Source organism: Neolamprologus brichardi, chromosome 3, assembly GCF_056152115.1.
Source record: "Neolamprologus brichardi isolate AB-2024 chromosome 3, ASM5615211v1, whole genome shotgun sequence".
NCBI lineage: Eukaryota > Metazoa > Chordata > Actinopteri > Cichliformes > Cichlidae > Neolamprologus > Neolamprologus brichardi.
The window spans coordinates 37,169,911-37,192,655 of NC_142106.1; the positions used below are offsets into that span (position 1 = coordinate 37,169,911).

Sequence of the window (22,745 nt, forward strand, 5' to 3'; positions counted from 1 at the left end):
CTTTCCAATCTCCCGGCCTTCCTTGCAGCTACACAGACGAACTAAGTTGCTGTCAGGATCGGCGTCTGACGGCGGCCAGCTTTAAAGGGAATGGCATCCGTTTTGCTGCCAGGGAAGATATGTAAATTTTTCTAGTGGCTTGCAGAAAAACGGAGTCCATGATATCCAATGAGCCTGTCCCCCTTCATGCTTTTTCTCCACAGCCATCCACACCCTCATATCCTCACTTTCCCACAACATGCTTGAAGTTAAAAAAAAATCAATACTTCTTAAGCTAACTGGGTATATTCTTCCGGAAAGCAAGCTGGCCTGAGCATAGTAAACTGAAAGTGCTATAAAACATATGGCCACATCGAGGACGAACTGCTTGTGCAGCGATTTTCTGGCAGAGCACTATATGCCCACTTATGCATTCCTGCGATTGGATGCAAACCATTATTCAAGCCCTCCTGCCCACCCCCTCCCAGCCACAGTCCTTTCCCTCCCCGGCTCTGCCTCCATCCATCCACTCCATCCAAAGCACCGCCTCGCGCTTAAACAAACACATTACTAAGCTGAAATATCTGCAAGTGTCGCTCATTTCTATCCAGCCATTGTCTCAGCCTGTCAGCATGTGGATTCGGCGAGCTGGCTATCTTGATGCAGGACGTGTCCTGATGCCCATTTGAATAAAGCAGGTGAAGGCTTTGCGCTTGTGTGCTACATCACCAGTCCTCCCCTCCCCGTGTGGCTCTGCGGCTCACATGCCCGAGTGTCAAGCTTGATTTAGTCGCCGTTATGATAAATGCAAATTTGCTGGTATACCTGACGCTTGCACATTGTCGGGGACTTTGATCGAGATTAGCATGCACACTACAGGCTCTTTATCGTGCACAAAGCAGGAAAAAAAAAAAAAAGCTCTTGGCTTTGTCCCAAATGACACTTAGCGAAATGTTATCCCATTCTTAATCCACTTGATTGGAATTGCTAATTATCTTTAATGCAGATTCACAGATAATTGTTCTCTCATTTATACTGTGAGCTAATCTCATTTTTGTGTCACCAGTAATTGCTTCATGCAACCCGTTTTTTTCCCCGTTTTTTTCCTTTAAAGTTTAGAATCTGCTCTGATGTGCATGAAGGAACATGTCAGTGGTAGAGATGTCGCTGATTATCACCACAGTTTGTACTTAATACTAATATTAATTCTGTATAAATATTGTTACTGCGAGTTACGCAGCAGGCTAACGTCGTGAAATATCTTTGCATGCGGCGTTTCCGATGTTTCGGTCACACCTTTAACATCAAGTTTATATATCTGCAGTCTCACAGATTCATTTTGCGTTATAGGGGGGTAAATTATTCCCCCACACTTTGTTCATTAAGGTAGATTCTTGCCTTCCTCACGATTATTTCAACCCAAACCTTCCTGAGCACCACACACAAGTGCAACCCACTGTGCCAGCTGGCAAGCAGTTGGCAGCCCAGTGCAGGATTAACTGGTACCAGTATGCTGGCCTATAAATAGAGTCTACCAACTGCTTCAGGAAATGAACCATGATGGAGCCTCCCAAAGGCCCATGAACAGGTTGTGCTTTTTATCCCCTCCCCTCTGTCAGGATTCATCAGTGCATGTGTGTGAGTTACCAATATTTTTACTGTCTTTCTCAGGGAAACCTAGCAAAGCACCTGCTCTCGAGATCAGGTCTGCATCTGCCCTCAGCGATTGGGGGCAAAGCTGGTTTTCCTCACACCAAATTCTATTTATTTCTTTATTTTTTAGAGGCGTCATTGTGTGCAGCTCGACAGTGCAGAGAGATCATTGCTTTTCTCCAGCACTTACCCCTAGCATTGATCCTCTGTAGTGGAGCAAGCTATTTGCTTTGTATGTTTGCCTGCACGTCCGCTTTTGATGGACTCCTAGGATTGATCCTGGCCATGCAGTCATTATCTCCATTCAGTTTAGTGCTGGTTTACGTAAAACTTGAGGAAGGAAGACACCAGCGGTGAAGAATGGCCATAGAAAAAAGATCTAAATGCTGTAGGATAATAGGTGGCATGAGAGATTTTGACTGCACTGTGTGCTGCTTTATGTTCAGAAGTTCAGAAGTGCTCAGCTCAGAGTGAAACACTTTTACAGGCAGAACATCCTTGATCGCAAAATGTATTATTGGTTCAATGCAGTCGGTTTGTGTTACTGACTGGTTGTGCATCTGATCAAAAAGTTTAGTGTTTGTTTCTTTTGTGCAAACTTTGAATCCCTGCCACAGGAAATGAGACTGAAATGTGACTGTCTCAGTGGGCCTCAGGTGCTTGTGAATGCTGTGCTGATGACACGTTATGTGGATCATGATGAAATCAACTTATTATATTGGGCAAAAAAAAAATATTGGGATAAATACTAAAATGCTTCCTGATTTTGTACCCTCTGCAGTTTGACAGTGGATGAAATCAAGGCTAAAGTGGTGCTTGTGCACGATGAGCAGCGTGTTCTCTCTGAGGGTGAAGCACTGGTAAGTTCATCTTTATTCATCTTTATGCTACAACTCTGCAGGTAATATTTTTTAATGATTATTTGATGCTGGATGGGGAAACAGCCCAGTGCTACACTTGTGTAACTAAAAGTTTCTTGGTCGTCCACATCGTGTGTGGCTCTCCAAAGTTCCCTTCAACTGCCATTTCCTAATGACAGCTGGAAGCTTTTTGATATCTTTTTATAGCCTAGCCCAATCCTGGAAGCCTCAATTAGCTTTGCAGTTTCTTAGAGAAGCCCGTGGTTGTTGAGTGCTAACACAAGAGTTGAAGAGTGTGGAGGATTTATCAGCTCTGAATTGTCACCAGCTGATGATTCCCTTAATTAAGGCCAAATAAGTTAATGAGGGTCTGAGACTTTTTATGTGAAAATGTTACCTTGGAATCTTTTGCCTAGTCTCACACCAAAGCATGCCACATTTATTGTTGGCAATAAAAATGTTGTATTTTCAAAAATAAACTAGCTGTTTTTTTTGCTTTGTAGGGGAAGTGTTTTCACCCGTTCTTTCTTTGTTGGAAAATAAAGCTTTTCTAACATGTATGACGTTTTAAAAGAAGTATTCTTTAACCTAAATACTAACTAAAACATTTTGTTGTCTAATCTGATTAAACAGTGAGTGAAAATAATAATAATAACAATAATAACAATAGTAATGATATACAGGAAATTAACCCAAGTCTCATCAGAGCAGCTTTTATGACTTGTGCCACTGCCATCCATCCATCCAACCTCCTAATGCAGTCTTTCTTGGCTTTTCTGTGTGCACCGGGGTTGTCACAACACTGGAATTTCACACTCAACAGTGGCACCCAGGAGTATAATTTTTCATAGAAGTTAAGACATTAAGAAGCATCTTTTTTTGTATTCAGCTACAGTCCTGTTTATCTGCTGTGTGTCTGGGGACTTCTCACCGTACTTCTTCTGCTGATCAAACAGCCTTTTCTCAGCTTCAGTCAGGGACTTTAAGAGAAGTGTAACAATTTTTAAACACAAATAACTTTGTAATGCTGTGAAATTCACTTTATTGATTCTGCAGACGGGAGGAATTGATTACATTTGCTGCTTAGCTCCCAGTAGCAGTAGTAGTAGTAGTACCTACTACCTTAATAACAACAGATGACTTAATGTGCCAAGGTGTGCGGTGGCCAGGTTAATGTTTACGATGATGTTTTAATACTTTAGTGTTGTTGAAACAGGAAATTCCTCATAAAGATGAGGGTGTCAGTTTGTTTCAAGCAGTGTTCAGCTGCTAGTGAGGGGAGGGGCTGTGTGCTGTCTGTATGCAGGGTGCTGAAGTTGTGTGTCAGCTAGAGGCAAACACGGCACTGTTCAATATTGTTGCAAATGAGTATCCAACAGTCATTTTTTGTAACAATTAGTATCTGAGAGTGCAGGTAGACAGTCACAGGACATCTACGTAGGCACCACCCTCTCATTTTATGATAAAACTAATGAGAACTTCACCGCATTGCAGGTGGGTTGAAACTTCTGCACCTACTGGAGTTGTTTTTTATTCTTTGATATATTTATTATTGATTTATTGATTGATTTATTTTAATTTGGGGGGAAAAGTAACAGTGTGTTAAAAGTAATGTTTGAGGAAATGCTAACTGATCTAATCTAATTGATTTTTGTTATTATGATTGGTTTTAACGTGCTTTATGCTACTTTCATTCATTTTTCAAGAAGTTATTTTAAAAAAAGTGGAAGTTATTGCATTTTAATTAGTAAACTTAGGTGGCACAAAAACACTTTATTTCTCAACATTACTGAAAACCATCATAAAAACACAGGCAAACCCATAGCTTCCACACTGTGTCTACACCATCAACAACAGGACATTCTGCATACATTCAGCAACATAAACGTTTAAGTCTTTGATGCTAATGTTGTTTTGGATACTATTGCTAATTACTACCAATCTGAGCCAGTTGTCCTTGATGATTCATCAATGGATATGTGAATGTTGATTTTGGGGTTGTGTATTTCTCTACGTCATTAAATTCATTACATATGAATAAATACATATATGAGGAAATATTACTCCATATCTCTAAACAGTATTGCTGGAGTGCCTTGAGGCAACTGTTGTTGTGATTTGGTGCTTGTGGTAGGACTTGACTTAAGCGGTCAAAGAAGAGCATGAGACTGATGCTGTCCAGTGTAGCAAGTGATTTATTCACCATTTTGTGACCCAAACAATATTTACAAAGAAACAAATAAACTCAACTCTAAATTAACTCAGTTCAACTAAATATAACTGAACTTAAATCAACGTAAATTAAGGTCAAACTGCACACAGCTACACTGACCTGAACCTTTCTTCTCAAACACCTGAGTTCTGCTTAAATAGTCCACTTAACCAAACAATTTCTCCTCTGGACTATTCCATTCAGTAGGTAAGATGAACATGATTATATTCAAACCTCTACTGCTACTCTTTACTAGCAACATAAACTCTGTGGTGAAATCAATACATATTACATCAATAAATCTATTTATCCATAAACACTCTAAAATCAACTTTATTAACCCATATGGAAAAGATATATATAAATCTTATAAAGTTTGTATCTGTCTTGTGTGAAACTTGTATGAAAAGCATACAAGAGTAAAAACAGATATAAGATCCCTTGAAAAATTATATAATGAAACTTGTATGTTTTGGATACTTACTAAAACAATATATGAAAGTAATGAGAAAGTGGCCACTTTCATGAGTAAATCATATAAGTTTTTACTATTTCTTTTCCATATGGGAAATTACAAGAATTCTTTCCCTTCTGCACTTGGTCTCATCCTGTGACCTCAGATGAACCCAGAAGCTATAAAGCAGGAAGTAAAACTACATTTCCTCCTTTTGTTTCTAGAAGACAGGTAGGTAAGGTAAGTTCTAAACAAAACAAATTAGCAGTTGAAATAAATAACATGTTAACTTAAACTTGTAGGAATTGATTTAAACCAAGATGTTATATTATATAATCTGTAAAAGTGCAAAACATAAACAAAGTAGTAGATAGTAGATGTTTGCCTATTGCAGACTGCATATGAAATATGGTTAAATCAAAACAAGAATGTTAACTAAGAATATGGACAAACGGTGTTGTCACCCACTTTGTCACAGTGCTACATAAATAAAACTGAATTGAATGAAATTGAATTGAATTTCCGCATCCGCCAGGGTCCACTCAAGTCTGAATGACAGATGATGAGTGCAAGCGTCCATGGGGATGTCCGCGTGCCTGCTTGTTTTTTGTGCACTTACAACTTTGCGGGCATTCCAAGCTAGTGGACTAATATAGGAAAGCAGGAATTACTTCTCAGCCAACATGTCTCCAGCTGTCCATTTCCATGTCTGCCACAGAGTATAATCTAAGCTTTCTTCCCCCCTCCATGCTCCTTGAAAGAGTCTGAAGTTATGCCACAGTCCTCTACTCTCTTTCTGCAGTTCAAATCTCACCTCCAGTTCTCACTGACAAATACACAACCTTGCTTAACCTGCTCTCACCGACCTCTTTATCATCCAGACTCTTGAAGCAGCCCGCTTTTTCTCATTGCACAGTGTTGCTAAAATTCCAGCAAAAGTTGCTGAAATTCACATGAGGCTGAGTTGCCTCATGTGAATATGATACACTGTTCACTCTAAATCAACAATCTAAATAATATCCAATAATAATGTGTGTATCTACATGCAAACACATGTAGATACACACTCCGTGTTATTTGGGATTTGACAGAAAGAAAATCTGTGAATCTGTGAAGTTTCTTGTTATATGTATGACTCAGTTTTAAAAAGGAGTTATTATTATTGAAGTCACGCTGCAGACTGCCACATAAACAAAATGATTATGATTGTGAAATTTGCAATCGCACTCTCTCCGTTAGTTGGTTTAAAGATGGGAACCGTGTCCATGATCACTCGCAGTCTTTGGTTGCTGTCGTCAAAGCAACTGTCAGGGTGTCGGGATGCCAGTAAAATGGCAATAAGATAAAATCAGTCTGCTATCAGTTTGTGATTGACCGGTTTCAAGTTGGTAATTATATGGAAACTGTTATACTGCAATTAACTATAATAAATTGCAAATCTGTTGCTGTCTAAATACACAAAAGTCCATAATCATCATACTTCATACTTACATTGACAGTCCAGCCAGAACGTCATAAATTAATAACAGAAATTTTGAAATTCCACCAGAAAGAGTGACATAGTTTCTGCAGGATAGCAAAGGCTCTTATATAGGAATACAATCAGCATGAAATCAGAATACAAACAGTTGGCAACTAGTTGATGCAACTAGTTGCCATTTGTGAAAAAATTCAATGCAGTCACAAGGCAATATAATTTTTTCTTTCGTCTCTTTGGTTGCAAGAAAGTAGTTTTGCTATTTTGTAAATGTGAATAAACTACAACAATATATTAGAATTATATCAATTAATAATTTTTTGAAAAAGGCATAAGTAGTTTTCCAAAACACCTGGAGTAAGTACTGCATTTACTTGGGAGTACTTTCATCTGTGGATCAGTGCACAGCTGGTGCACTGGTGAGTATTTATAGCATCTGGACTGTAGGTAGGAATGTCAGACCTGCCTATTGCATAAGAACACCATCGAACATATTCCTTTTATGTCTAAATAGTAGTTTTATCTTAGTATACTATATAGCGCTATCTCAAAATCAAATATTGATTTAATCTGCTGTTGCATTGTCTGCAAGTTTGCTATCTGGTTTCGATCAGCTGTGCGCTTGCCTGACTGGTTCGATGTTTTTCCCCCACTTATACAACAGGGTTCCTTCCACAGTCATTTGAATTCCGAACAGGAAGCGCACAGTGATTTTCCCTCAAGCTGCTGTGTGCGAGAACGCGGCTGTCTGCTTCACTCTAAACTTGTTGAGCCTCCCTCTTACCAGGCAGTACATACTAAAAATCTCTGGCTGTAAACAAAAATGGCCAACGCTTAAATTTTCCTCTGCCTTTTCCCTCCTGTAAATCGTATGCACAATAATAAACAAACATGCAAATTACAAAAAAAATAAAATCAAAGCACGTCTGCTGGGTTCTCCCACAGCAGGGCATGAGGAGTTGAGCCTTTGAGTAGGTTCTCACTAGGCCAAAAATGTGTTTACAGATATTTTCACAAATTAGTTTGTCTGTATTTAGTTGGACTTGGACTGTCCTCCACTCCTTAAGGGGTGACGATGTGTATTTTTTGCTTTGGCCTACTAATTTTAGCCTCTGTAAAATTCTACCGTACTCGTTTGTTGTGTCGGCACACAACGGAAAACAAACCCGTGCAGCTCCAGCCCTTTAACCAACATGAAAGACTCAAAAAAAAAAATCTGTGCTCATTTGTTGTTGTTGGGTTTTTTTTCTCACGTTTTTTTCTCCCCTGCTTGCTAACGGGGAGACATTCCTAATGAATTCAGCTGCATCTGAAGAGGATGAATCAGTTTGAATATGCATGAATATGAAAATGTGTACTTAACTGCAACCACAACAAACCGTGATCAAGCTGGGCAAATTAAGTAGGGTACCATTGACAGTGGTTACCGGACAATTTACACTAGAACTGACAAGCGGCCCCACGTTAGCATCTTAATCAAGGTCCAGGGGCAGCAACAGGTGTGCCTTTAAAAGTTAATTGCGTGTATTGGTGCGGGTTTAAGTAAAAGGTTTTGTTTTTAAACCCTCTTATTGATTCTTTGGTGTTTCTGTCTTAGAAACACATTTTCTGGCGACTTTAACGTTGCCGTTACTTCACTATACAGCTTGTTCGTATTCTAAATGTATTTCCTCACGACACAGACAGAAAGTAATAACACCAAAGTACCTGTTTTCCTCCCTCTATATGAACAAAGACAAAAGAAAACTTTCCTCCTTGTCGGTTCTCGGCTGTAACGTCTGAAGACCTTGATAAGTTTTCTCCTGTCGGGGCCGTATAGGTTTTTGGCACGCTTATTCAATTTGTGTCATTTTCACATCTTTTTATTTCCCCGCTTCTCCCCTTTCTCTTAAGAAGCTTTGGTCTCCACAGAAAATTCAACTTCCACTTCAGCGGCCCAGATAATTCAAGAACAGAGAGGATTTTCAGGAGAACAATTTGATGATCAAAGGAGGCGCTGAGCTCGGGAGGGAGAAGGGACATTCTGAAGTGGCTCTCTGTCGCTATTCTGTCATTATGTTATAGCCGTCCACTCCTGAAAAAAAAAAAAAAAAAAAAAAGAGCTGATAATGTAGGTCCACTCGTGTTTGAAAGGTAATCATGCTGATGAAGGAGAATGTTTTTCGTTGTTAAATAAAAAAAAAAAGCAGCTGAGATTTATGTTGTGCTGTTGCTATTCTCTGAGCGTCAGATGCAGCCGTCGTCTGAACAGAAATGATTTCAATACTCAAACCGAAACATTTGCACTAAATCAGACAGAACTGTTATTTCTTTGGGTATTACCTGTAGGACAATACATTTTCAGGAGCACCAGTGTGTAACCAAGCTTGGACTCCAGCAATGTGCTTGTGAACTAGAGCTAGAGGAAATTGCCTTCTCTCAAGCTATAGACATTTGTGCCGAGGTGAATTTCACTTATCCATCTACTACCCACTCGCTTCTGTTAAAGCCCCGTACTCAGTCTACCAGAAATGGAAAGAGATGGAGAAAATAACATGTTTTTCCTTTTCTTTTGAACATGAGGACAAAAGCCCCTGGATTTAACGGGGGGTGGGGTGGGGGAGAAAAGTCAGTTGCTGTTTGGTGGTGATAAGAGAGAAAAGTTGAGGAAATTTCACATTTTTGTGTGTAGCTGGAAAAGGTCGGGGGTTTCCCCATAACGGACTGCCTAGTGTGTATGAAAATCCTGCTTGTTTCACAGTTTTATAATATTGACCATGCCCTAGGGTTCCCTAGTAGATGAGCTGACATTGCCTTGGTGGTAACGAGGCAGAAATTATGACGCTGTGGTGTAGTTGGGAGGTAGCAGTGCGTAGACAACCGTGGGGGGGGGACAACATTTAAGATGTCAGAGCTCTTTCGGTTACCTTCACTAAATTTTGCAAGTAAGATTTTTATCTCTGTGGTTGTTTTATCATTTTAAAAATAATCATTAAATATCTAGATTTAATTTTTAACATTTCAACGTTTTCCTTGAAGTCTAAACTTACCTTAATCAAGTTTTTTAAATCTATCTATCAATCTATCTATCTCTATACAAATATCTATATATAGATATATATAGATATAGATATGTTAGTACTGTCAGCGTTAATGTCATTAAAATGACGTTAATGTAATTACCGCATTAATGGCGCTAATGCGTTAAGGAACTAACCGCGCTAACACATTGACGCCATGCAGCCCCACGCACAGGCCGATCGGCGCTAACTCGCTAATGGAGATTTGCTGCATTAATGCGGTTATGGCGTTAACGTCATTTTAACGAGATTAACGTTGTATATATATATATATATATATAGGGATGGATATCGTTTAGGTTTTATCCGATACCAGTACCAAACCAGTACTTTTGAAACAGTGCCGGTGCTTGAACCGGTGCTTGAAGAATGGAGAACACACTGTCCAAAAACCTCTCATGTTCAGCTGTTTTTTTATAAAAAGATAACAATGTTAGCCTTTTCTGCAGCTATAGGGCATATATGGTATCACTCTTGGCTGGAAGCAGTGCTTAAACAATGGAAAAAACACCAATTTTGTCTAAAAACCTCTCATGTTTAACAGTTTCCCACTTTTTCTTTGGTCATTTTAGCCTTTTTGGCCAGGGTGAAGGGAGTATCTGCCATCAAACAAGAAGACAGCCGCATGTAGCTATGACTGTGTTTGCTAGTTCACCTTACATGCATTAATGTAATAACGTGGTTAGCCTACTCAACATAAATTACACACACACAACATTAAGCTACTCATGCAGAGAAGAACGGCTGCTGCTGCCCTCATCATCCGTCATCATTTCTGCTACACTGGCAGGGCTAGGGGCCAGGACGCTCCTCTTCGGGTTCTTGGGGGATGTTGCTAACTCCGAGTCCGATAACAGGCACCACACCCGCAGTAGATGTGCTCGGTGTGAGGTTTCGCAGCAAGCTATCAAATACGGCGCATTTCTCGGCTTTTAACAAAATGCTATACGTCGCCAGGTGTTTCATCAGATTCGAGGAGTTACCTCCTTTGCACAGTATCACCTTAAAGCACTTGTTGCAGGCTGCTGAGTTTGCATCTTTTTCTGTGAAGTACAGCCAGACTTTGACCGCTTCGCCTTGGGCATTTTTAATCTATAGCTCTGCTCTAAAAGAACGTACGTACCTGGGCCTGCCTACTATGCTTGCAAAGATAAAATGATTGGCTAGAATCCAAAGTGTATGACATCTCAGGATGTGCTGCTATTCGGTCTGGTTACTACCGTTTGTGTCAGAACCATTGCACCAGATACCGGTACCCATCCCTCTATATATATATATATATATATATATATATATATATATATCCTGTTTATCCATAGAAATATCAAAAACATTCCCTATGCTGTTCATCCAATCCCAACATTTTTCTGTCATGGTGGCAGCTTGACAACATCCCACAGAGCCTAAAAGCACCTGCAAAGCAAAGCAAACAGCCCTGACGTGACTTTACCTCCCCATCTTGGCAACAACACTCGGCTCTCTTGATGTTCACAACATCCACTGAAAACAAACACCGGATCCCGGTGTTGCGTTGTCATTCCACCCCTAGTCAGTCCCGAACCAAGGTCAGCCTCTCAGCTCGGCTCTTAACACCATCTGTTTGAGCTGGTTGACACTTGGCCCCGGCCAACGCTTAAATCTCACTTCAGAGGGGGCCCGGCATGTTTGCATTCTGTTTTTGTATTGTGTGTCAAGAGGGCAGATTTCACTTAGATTTCTTCTGAAATCCACAAGATAATATCTTATTAAATGTATGTTAGATGTTGGTGAAGTGAGAGACTGTGACATGTACTGAATACATGTTTAGGCTATTTAGGGTGTAATTGCTTTTGTCTTTTCATACAGTGCTAGGTGCAAATGGCTTATTACATCAGGGGTCTGCATATCATCGTGATGGTAATTTTTGCACATTTGGTCAAGTGAAGAGTCCTGAACAGGAAGAGCATATGAATTACTTGTGAACAGGAAAGCAGAGTTTTATTTGCTCTGGGATGTCTTCCTGGCCACCAGAAGGGGGCAGCAGGCCTCTAAGTTGAGCAAGAGCTGATGGCAAAATGGAAAGTCACATTCACAGGTCATTTAATCTCTTTGTTTTGTCATGGGCTGGGCCTCTGGTGCTGTTTTCTTGCCTTGCTCCCTCCTCTTTCGGAAAGGAGAGAGATCCCTCCTGCTCAGAAAAATCTCATTTGCCTCCAAGAACTTCCTTTTTCATCCTTTTGGATGGTGGTTTCATAAGCTTGCAGTGATTCCAGGATTAAATGTGTGTGTTCAGAGGAGATTCTCGAATCTGGATGCGACTGTAAGGGAGCTTTTGTGTTTTTACAGTTTGTATTTAACTTTGTCAAAATGCCTTTTTTGGGGGGAGCAATGTGTGCTCTTGCGTCACTGAGCACAAACTAGAAGTCTAATATCTGCAGACCTAAGCTGTGCTTAGGATTCTGGTCTTAGTTAAGTGTACAGTAACACTGTGGGTCTACATCCCTACAGTCATTGTATGCACAGGCTTACCATCCCATGCAGTGTTTGCTTGGGGATTATAAAGTTGTTAAGGTAAACCGTACGCGGCTTACACTGCGTTATGGTGAAGCAACCAATGTGTTCGTAGTAAACAAGCAGTTGACGACAGGTTTTCCATTTCCGCTTGTGCATCCAAAACAGTACTTACAGTCCCGTGTTAAAAAGCCAGCTAGATGTATGAAGTCATACCGTAGCAGGCTGGTGTACACCTTTCCCCTCTCCGTACCGTTCATCATCTACCATCGAACACATCACGTTTTTTTTGCTCCCCAGCTGGAGTGCTTTCAAGTTATATAATGTAAAATGACAAGCTGTAACCACAGGTGGACTGATATGTGGTTTGTAGAGCTGAGGTAGAGAAACTTACCTCCTAGGAAAAGAAAAAAAATGCTGTTATGTGTCATGTTCTTTTGAAAGAGAAGGACAGCGAGGGTCTTCAAAGGAGGGTGGGATGTCGAATGATTTTAGTTGGTAACTGTGAAAGACTTTTTTTTATTTGTTTCAGGCTGCACACCTGGCACTTCTCAATCTCTTGCCTTGCCCTCTCGCTCTGCACCTTTAATCTCCTCCGCATTCGTCTTTTGTTATGTAACTGCCAAGATTGGATGCGCTCAAGGTCGCGCGGGTGATACAGGTAATGGAACCAGTGGGAGGTCAAAGGCAAGAGAGGGAAGGAGCAAAGTGAAGAGGCATCATTTTGTGCAGATCCAACAAGTCTTGACAGAGGTGTCTTATATCAAGAGCTATCTCTGTGCCTGAGTCCATGTGTTTGCCGCCTGCATCTGTTTGCCAGTTTGCTTTTTTTTAAACAATCAAATCAGTTTTTTCTCTCTCAAAATATAAAAACTAACAAAAGCAAAAGAAAAAAATGTGGTTTATGTTTATATATACAAGAAAAGAGAGTCAGATTTAAAATATTTGAATCACACAGCTGTGTTTGTATCACTTTGACTCCAACACTGGGACTGCTGTCTTACAAGCTGTAATGACAAACCAGCCTTAAAGCATGCTCAAGGCAATCATTCGAATTTTTATCAGCCTTATCCACTTGACAAATACTATTAATGTTGCAGTTGCCAGTGAGCAGAGTACAAAGACAATAGACTTCTGTTTCCAACTGGATGGTCTGTGCTTGTGTCTCCTATGTGAACACATTGATTACTGTATTTACTGTATTTTACTGTGTTCAGGGTTTTTAAAAACTCTTTAAAATATCTTATTTACATATACTAATTTACAATACTAATAAAAGGTCTTAGAAATTACCACATTGTCCTTAATTTTCAGTTGCATCGCTGCAAGAATTTGCGGCACACAATGCTGTTATTTCTGCTCTGAGTTTTTAGACAATGCAGTGCATCTAGATTGTTAACGCTGAGATTTTTGGTACACCTAAACCTTCCCTGCTGTTTTTGTGTGTAAAAACGATGTCTGAAACAGTAGGATGATAAGTTACATTAAGCCTTTAGTGACATAGGCTCGGAGACCAGTTGGTAACCCTTTGGTAATTGCCAGTTGCTCAAGAAAAATGGATGTTCCCCATATTATCCAAATTGAACATAGCTGAACGTTGATTTGTGAAGGTTTTTTAAGCCTTTTCACCATCACCAAATTGGCTATAAAGAAAAAAATGGATGGACGGGTGGACGGGCTTTGAAACTTGGCCAGCAAGTTAACAGTTTGTTAGCCAATGAGTGAGCAGTTTCATAACACAGATCCATTTGGATATATGGTATGACCAAGATTTTCAAAGTAGACATTTTTATTCAGCGTGATCCAAAAAAAGTAACTGAGCTCATAAATTCAGCAGAAAAGTGTTTACTGAGGTCAAGTCAGAAAGCTGTTTCCCCATAGACTTCCTATAGCACAGGGGTAGGCAACTCCAGGCCTCGAGTGGCGGTGTCCTGGAGGTTTTAGATGTGTCCATGATCCATCATAGCTGATTTAAAGGGCTAAATGACTCCTCAGCATTTCTTGAAGTTCTCCAGAGGCCTGGTAATGAACTAATCATTTGATTCAGGTGTGTTAACCCAGGGTGCGATCTAAAACCTGCAGGACACCGGCACTCGAGGCCTGGAGTTGCCTACCCCTGCTATAGCAACTACAGTTGTCCCCATCTGGTGGCCCTAAATAATGCAGTTTAATGGCACTCTCTGCATTGACTTCAGGATTTGTTTGTTTTTTTCTGGTTATCGCCAGTCAATAGGATGCTGCACCAAAAACAACCTTGTGATTTCTTTGGTCACTAGCAAATTGCCACTGTTGAAGACACCAACTTGTCTGCAATCATTCGCTAGTTACTATCCAAGCTGTTGCAAAACTTGAAAAATAAAAGTTTTCAACACAAATGATAGAAAAATAGATAAATTGTGCCTTATCACTGCTACCAACATATTTCAAAAGATGCAACTTTGAAAAGTATTGAAAGTTTTACTATTGCCTGTTGAGTTGTTTGCAAGTGTTTGCAGACAAGTCAGTGTCTTGCATGCAAACTACTGGCAAACAATGCAAGTGCATGGAAGTTTCTGGTGCAGCACCATATCCAAAAGTAAGTTAATACGACTGTATTTATATAGCATCTTTCAAGACAAGGATTAGGCCCCTTGGTGACCAGTTTCACATTAACGATTACCAGCAACCACTCACCAACTGGTTGCAAAATGCACATTTTTTTCCTAACCATTGCTTGTTGCCAGGAAATCACTGACCAGTCTCTAGGCGTGTGTGAATGGAGCCTTAGCAGTTAATTTCAGAGTGATTACCAGCAACCACTCACCAACTGGTCACTAAATACGAATTTTTTCCCTTGCACCGATGGTTACCAAATGGTTGTCGATCAGTTTCTAAGCCTGTATGACTGAAGCCTTGGCTAACAGTTATAATTCATGCTTAACCCTGGAGAACCCATGGGCCAGAGCCGACCCCATTGGTTTTCTAGGGGAACCATGGGGTCAAATTTGCTAATGACTTTATGGTTGTTAGTTTCAAGCAGAGATGGGCAGTAACGCGTTAATCCGATTACTTTTTTCAAGTAATGAGTAAAGTAAGGGATTACTATTGCAAAAAAGGTATTTAGATTATTGTTTCTTTCCCGTAAGCATGCCTGCGTTACTGCGTTACTAAAACCGTGGTTTTTTTGCGAGAATGTCTCATGACAGTGACGTAAGCGAGTGCGACGTTCGTGACAACAGCTGTGTGCAGATCAACAATGCATCATATATCGAGTGCAGGAGAGAGTATGAGCGTGCAGCATTTAAAGGGTGGAAGTACTGACCTTTGAGTTTGATTCCATAAAAGTGACAAAAACATTAGTGTCCGTTGTGCGTGGGAAGAAAACTTCTTTTTACAGCGAAAAAAAACCTAAACTTCCAAGCAAGCATCGAGTGCGCTATGACGTAATGGGAAATTCACAGAGAAACTCTTCCACTGACCGCTGCGGCACACCTGCACCAGGTCAAACCTCCGCCTACCCTACTCCTGCTTTACAGGTGAAAATAGAGCAACAGGACCGCTAGTCTTTGATTTTATTTATTTTCTGCTGTGTTTTACTTGCATCCATTTGAAAGAGTGAGTGTAAACACAAAAATATTTTATTTTATGTGCTGGAATGTGCAGAAAATAGGTTTAAATGTTAAACAAATTTCTTCCAGTCAGAGAATGTTGCATATAATTGAATTTTTGCTTGATGCATAAAGTTAAAAGATTTAAACTAATAAAACAAGTTTTAAAAAGAGACTTTTCCATTTGATTTGTATGATGGATTATGCAGAAAAAGTAGAATTGGGCTGAAAGATCTATCGCTTTATCACCTATTCAGGTTGCAAATCATGTTTTTAAAAAGTAACTAAGTAATTAATTACTTTTGAAAATAAGTAATCAGTAAAGTAACGGGATTACTTTTTTGGGGAAGTAATCAGGAATTAATTACTGATTACTTTTGATTACTTTACTTGACCAACACTGGTTTCAGTTCATGTTAAATAAAATATAAAGATCATTTTGCAACTTTTGGTCATTATTGGAGTCAGAAAGGCAGGTTATCCAAGACTTGTTAATGACAGTTTCAACTCAGTGTAGTGGGGAACATCATCGTGGCTACATTTATCTTTTCTATGGGCTATAGTTAGGTCCTGAATTTATTTTATGACGGTAACAATTTCATCTCAAAAGTGTTACATTTGACTTGCTTATACCTGCACATGATTTGATCCCAGACCATAAAAGAATGTTTTACCAGTAGGAGGATATGCTAAATAATAAGTAACATTGTAAAGGGTTAGCTAATGACAGAAAAGTGCCTTTGGACTTTCCCACTCCCAACTATAGCTGCTCTGGGTCATGTCGGCTGACTGTGTTCGAGGCTAGTAGTTAGTTGAGATACTACTTACATTATCAAACACCAGTGTGTTTGTGTGTAGTGCAACCACAGAAATGCCACAAGCTGAATAGTTTTCCACTCTTAGAAGAGCTCTGTACTGGTTGCGGCAGTTAGTTACGTGGCTGTACATCCTGCCTCCAAATCAGTTTCTGTTAAGTACAGGTTTAGGCTGGTTACCAACACTCGCTGTCAGCAAAGCGCTAAGTACTGTACATGACAATGCATCTCAATTAGTGTGTTGCATTGTGCTTCACACTCAAAGCCGGTAGGAAGCAGTACATAATATTGGGTTTGCATCAGGAGTAACTTATAACAGATATGTTAGTATGGCCTTAGGAGAGTGACAAGTAAAAATTAAAACTAATGTAAAGTTACAAACAGTAATGCTGCTTGTGCGTAGGCTGACAATTTAAATTTTCTGTAGGAGCGGTAAGACTACTAATAGAATACTTACTAAAATCTTAGCTTTAAAGACCTAATATGAAGACACAATTGATTTAATGGCTGTGCAGAAAAAGTTTTTTTTTTTTTGTTTTTTTTTACCAAACTATTTTAGAGATTGTAGACACAGGGATTTGGAAATGTGACTCATTCAAAGCAATCTATATTGTACAAACCTCAATAACTGTATATTTCACATTTTCTTTGAGTACCAATGTAGGAAAACCCTTCAATAACTAGTGCCCAAGGCTCTAAAATTACACAACCTTTTCAATTTTAATATGCATTGCAATATTGTATATTAATGCAAAATCCATATAAAATAATGAGGTTAAATCCAGTGTGCGGTACTCCTTTACTTTAAATTGTTCATGACAATTTACTTATCTTTATTAAGTTAAAAAAAACAGACTTCCAGGCAATTTAATAATTTCAGTGCACTGCATTTGCACTTAAATAAAGGATAGTATTGAATAATAAGCTCACTTTTAATGTTTTTTAAACACATTCTGCAGGTCATATAATCATAAAATAAACTGCACAGTTCTGCATTTGTATTTCTACATATCAAGTCACATCAAATATCCTGTGCTCGAGACAGACCACTGGCTCCTGGAAGAACGTCTTGTTGAAGAACCTCATATCCTTTGTGGTGAAATTGTTGATGTGTTTTGTGTTTCCATGGTGACCCCGCAGCACAGCGCATAAGACAATAATGAAAGCTCTTAAAGGCCCCAGGGGCACCAGAATAGCTCACGTCCTCGATGTTTCAGCTACTGTGGCACTTGGAGGAGTTACACAACCTGACGTTCACCCTGAGAATGTTTCTTTCCCCCATCATCTTGGGGGTTTTTGAGACCGGCAAAGATTGGGCTCGCTAGCAAAGGGATGACACACGGAATGACAAAACTCCTGTGTCTGTCTGTCAGGCTCGGTCTTTATCCGACTGACATTTGCTGGCTCAGGCTCATCCAGGCTCTGGAGAAGCCAGGGATAAGAGTCAGACACAGATGGCTTTTTCCTTTGCAATTCTGTCTCACATAAGATTCAGAAGGGGCGGAGGTTGGGGGGGGGGGGGGGTTGGGGGGGGTGTTCCAAACCTTTATCCTGTTTTTACAGACACTCAGAAATATAAGTCTTCACACACCGCAATGATTTTGATGTTGCCTCGCAGTGCTTTATGTTTCTTGCCTGAGCTGACCCGACCTATTGGTGATTAAGTCTTGATAGGACTGTAACTTCAGCGCAGGCATTTCACGTCCTCTGAGTAAGTCAAAAGAACAATGCAAGAATGCCTTGTGCCATTTAAAACTGATGAGCCAAAGCCAGCGTGAGGGAGGAGAGGGGAGGTGTAGGTGTTAAATTGATTGGCGAGAGAAAAAAGCATCTGCTTTGCAATAGCTTAACAGTTGCCTCAGAAGCACGCCTGCTATTGTTTCCAAACAAGAATACCCACTTCTGTGTGCCGAGGAGTGTCGCCTTCAGAAGAAATGTGTGAGAGGGATAGAAATTGTTGCATAAGAAACATTTAGAGACATCTTTTTTTTTCTTTTTTTTGCGGCTTTCCAGGACCTTGATCTATTTTCTCTCATCTACTTTTTCTATTCTGCAGACTGCTCAGCGTTAATATGTGGGCAGAAAACAAAATCTGCAGGATATGGGCTTGGTGTCAGCAGCTGATTCAATGACAGCGAGGCAAGAGGGTCCCAGGTGTAGTCATGACTCAGGTAGCACTCCAGGCTGATTGAAGGGGGCAAAGGAAGCAGCGGAGGTGGGTCGGGAGGGGTGCAACATGGAAGCTGGCGTCTTGCTTGACACGCTGCCTGAGTCCCAGACAGCAGGAAAAGCAAAGAGACAGGACGCCTGACCCCCTTCGACCTTCACCAAAGTAGGACGGGGGGGGACTCGTATTTTTGTTTCCCAACAGCAGTGGCACAAGTGCGCACGTCTCTCTAGCTTCTGCATTTATTTTAGCGGTAAGCAAAATAAATGCTTATTTTTACAGCACTTTTCAGAACCGGGGTTACAAAGTGCCTCAGCAAGCAGCAAATGAAAACGTTCAAAGGCAAAAAGCATATTAATGCATAATTCAATCAAAGGAAAGCGAAAATTATGTAAAATAAAACTAGATCAGGGCACAGAACTTAAAATGCTCTGAGAAAAGTTTTAAAATGTTCAATAGATTTTCCTGACCTGGGGGAATGTTACAAAAACTTCATAACTTGTATAAAAATGAAGTACTATGAAAACATAAGATAGGAAAAGTGTTATAAAAGCATCCTAACATCCTAAAAACTTGCTAGACTTTTCTAATTTTAGGATAATTGTTAAGCTGTCCTCTTCAGTGTTGGCTAAATTGTTGGCAGTCATCTGTCATCCTCACGGCTGCCGTCCGCAGGTTTAAATTATTCGCTGAGAGGCCCAAGCGACATGTTTTGAGTACTCTACCCCAAAAGACTTAAAGATTTGGCAAAAGTGCCAGAAAAGTTAGACAGAAACACATATTCCCCAACCAGTTGGCGAGTGGTTCTTGAAGGTTGCTGTCTGTTGCCGAATGCCTGGCAGTTGCCAAAACTTACTGTGACTGGTTTGGTTACAAGCGGATAGCTGCGGTTTGAATGAAAGACACCAGCTTGTGTGCAAAATCACACTAATTACTTGACGAATGATAGTAAAACTTGAAATCGTCTGATGGAAGCTGAAAATGTAAGAATGTCCACCTTCCCATTAACCCCTGAAGACCCAAACTCTTTCATGCCATGCATTTTTAATTTCTCTTTATGCTATTTAGGCGGATATGGACCTGATGAATGTAAAAACAAAAAAATACGTGATTTCTTTTCTTTTTTTTTACCTGATTTTTGTTTCTGAGAAAAATGAGATCCACATATGAGGACATTCGCTTTAAAGTTCAATAGGACAGTGGCAGTATAATGTCCTTGTAAGTGGACATCAGGTCCTTGTAGAGCAAAATTTAGTATTTTGGTGTAAACAACCCAAAATGTGATGTCCACATATGTGGACGCCAGGTCCTAGAAGGTTAAAAGTAGTGCTACAAGCAACGCATTCAACACGTCTAACATTTTTCAAGTTTAACTACCAATCATAACAAATAGTAACCAAAGGAATCACAATACGGTCTTTGGTACATTACCATATGCTACTTTCACCTAGTGACAGCCAGCAAACTTTACAAACCATTCGCTGACTGGTTGGGAACAGACATTTTTCTCTAGTAATCTAGCTGGCCAATCTCTAGGCCTGTGTGTCTGAGAGCTAAGTAATATGAATGGTAGACATTGGAAAGGATTGCTATTAGCACTGAATTCATTATTTGATCCAAATTAATGTTAATGTTTGATTTGCTGCACAGATAGTGGATATATTATAGTGGATATAAGTGTTAGAATATTGTTAGAAAGTGTGTCGAATCTAACCTAACCTCTCATAATATGTTATTACATACATGTCCAAACACAGGTCTATTTCCAGTCTGTGTATTACTTGTTGTTTACCAAGCTCAGTATATCTAGACGCCTGGCTGAAATGTTTACTGCATACAAATGCTCTCTTAGTTTCTTTTTATGATGAAAAATGAAGCTAAATTGCCGTCTACTCCTGTAATATTCCACGCTCATCTCATTGCTAGGACTCTGCCATTCTTTCAAGTCTAACTAGCTAATTAATGAAGCTGTCAATCATGCAAGGCATGCGAGAGCAAGCGAAGACCAGAATTTCATAACTGGATTTTTTCCCTTTTCTTTCCTCCTGAGAATTAAGTGTCAATGATGACAATTTCAACTCTTTTCTCCTAGAAATACTAATAATACCAATTTGTTTTCCCAATGACATTGCTGAGGGAAAACTGCAGCTTGAATTATGTTTCCTGGCAACATTTTCCTCCACAGTAGGAAGTGTTTCCGCTGTGTGTGTTGATTGGTGGATGGCGGCTGCCAGGGGGCAGAATTTGACACCAAAGACTGAGGTTTGAATCTTTTTGTGTAGTTTAGACACAAAATGCAAATTGTTTAAGAGAAAGGTGGTGACTTTGACAGAATTGTAATCACTAATCAAGTTGTGTCTTCCTCTAGGCTTGCTCTGTATTAAATCACAATCTTTCCTGAATGCGAGCCAAGTGCTGTTTTAAAGTGGTTCTGTATGGACATTTTGTGTCTCAGTTTGCACCTACATTCATTAACAGCAATATTTCTTCATTATATTTTGAAATTTCATTCCGACCATATTTGCTGCCACAAATTTGCCACAAATTTGTTGTAAGGCTAATTTTATTTAACTGAGTAAACTGTTGTGTTTTTGATTAACACATATTTAAAAAATGCCTTCTGGATTCTGCTGATGTTCATAATTAGAAGTTGTCAACAATTTTGAGGTTATTTTCCTGTAATATCAAATGTTATCAACGTGTGGTTTGTATTAAATGAAATGTTTTCAGTGGTGTGTAAGCACATGAGGAGTGAAAAGAGGGGAGTGGAGAAGAAATGCTCAGTGCACCATGGGAAGCCTTCAACAGCCTGAGCCTATAGAAGCATAACTAAAGGGTCGTTCAAACACATTTGAGTTAGACCTAACTATAACCTTTATCAAGAAGGAAAGTTTAAGGCTAATCTTAAAAGTAGAGTGTCGGCCTTCTGAACCCAAACTGGGAGAAGGTTCCACAGGGAAAAGCTGAAGGCTCTGCCTCCCATTCTACTTTTAGAAACTCGAGAAACCAGAAGTAAGCCTGCAGTCTGAGAGCAAAGTGCTTTATATTGACGGTATGGTCCTATGAGATTTAAAGCTACGATGGGGCCAGATTATTCAAGACTGTGTATGTGAGGAGTTAGTTGGTTTAACCTCTGGTTTGAAAGAGAAGTGAAAGAAGCCATCTGTGTCCACTGTGAACCACCATCTTTGAACACAGGCGTTGGTTACATCTATAATCCAGTTTTGAGATCCCTTCTCAGACGCCTTAATGCCCACATGTCCTGGGCCTTCTGACTTCAGGAAATCACACGACAGGGTGGGGCTAGGCTTCACAATGAGTTCACCCAAAACCTTGGCTGATTGTGACCTACACCCGTTTTCACACCTTGGCTCGTGTGATTAGGTAGAGAATCATTAGGGGGTCCTTTGTCCCTTTTGGGGGGCACTCCCATAGGCCTTAAATCTGGGACTCTCCACCATTTGACCTTAGAACTGAAGAAGCTTCCCAGATGAGAGGTGTAATGTCTTCAAACAACTTAAAGAAGTCCAGACACTTTTCTTTCCAAGCTCCTTAATGACAGTAGCTAAATAATTGTTAGGTAGCTCCTGTACTAGCTCTGTACCCTGCGAATACCCCCGAGTATGCTACAGGTAATTGTGTTTCTTCCATAGATGTGTCAAAGGGCAGATTTGAACCATTTCCTGACCTCATTCTCGCAACGCTGTCCAGAGTTCAAGTGCAAAAATGTAGAAAGTGAAGTATTCTGTGATCCCATCTCGGGAGCCATCTCCCATACCTTTAATGTTCTGTTTGCTGTAAGAACATCACACCTTATTTGCAAATCAGCGTCGCCAATTAGCTGCAATATGTAAGCGGTTGTGAAAGAAAGGGTATGCCGAGTATTTCTTCCAGCTTGTTGTCGCATGTTTTACAACAGCGACTTAACACTGGACCCGATGCGACTCTTGTTGGCACGCTTGTATAATCTCAGCATCCTGTGTTTTGTTACC

The 22,745-nt window shown here is 40.0% G+C and overlaps 1 protein-coding gene across 1 annotated transcript in view; it reads left to right on the plus strand.

Annotated features, from left to right (window-relative positions):
• The window catches only part of LOC102789464 (glucosidase 2 subunit beta-like), a 164,705-nt gene that overhangs the window by 26,577 nt on the left and 115,383 nt on the right, over positions 1-22,745 (plus strand). The window contains exon 8 of the mRNA XM_087837323.1: positions 2,414-2,492. Within this exon, the coding sequence (XP_087693449.1) occupies positions 2,414-2,492 (79 nt within the window). The remainder of the gene's footprint in view (positions 1-2,413; positions 2,493-22,745) is intronic.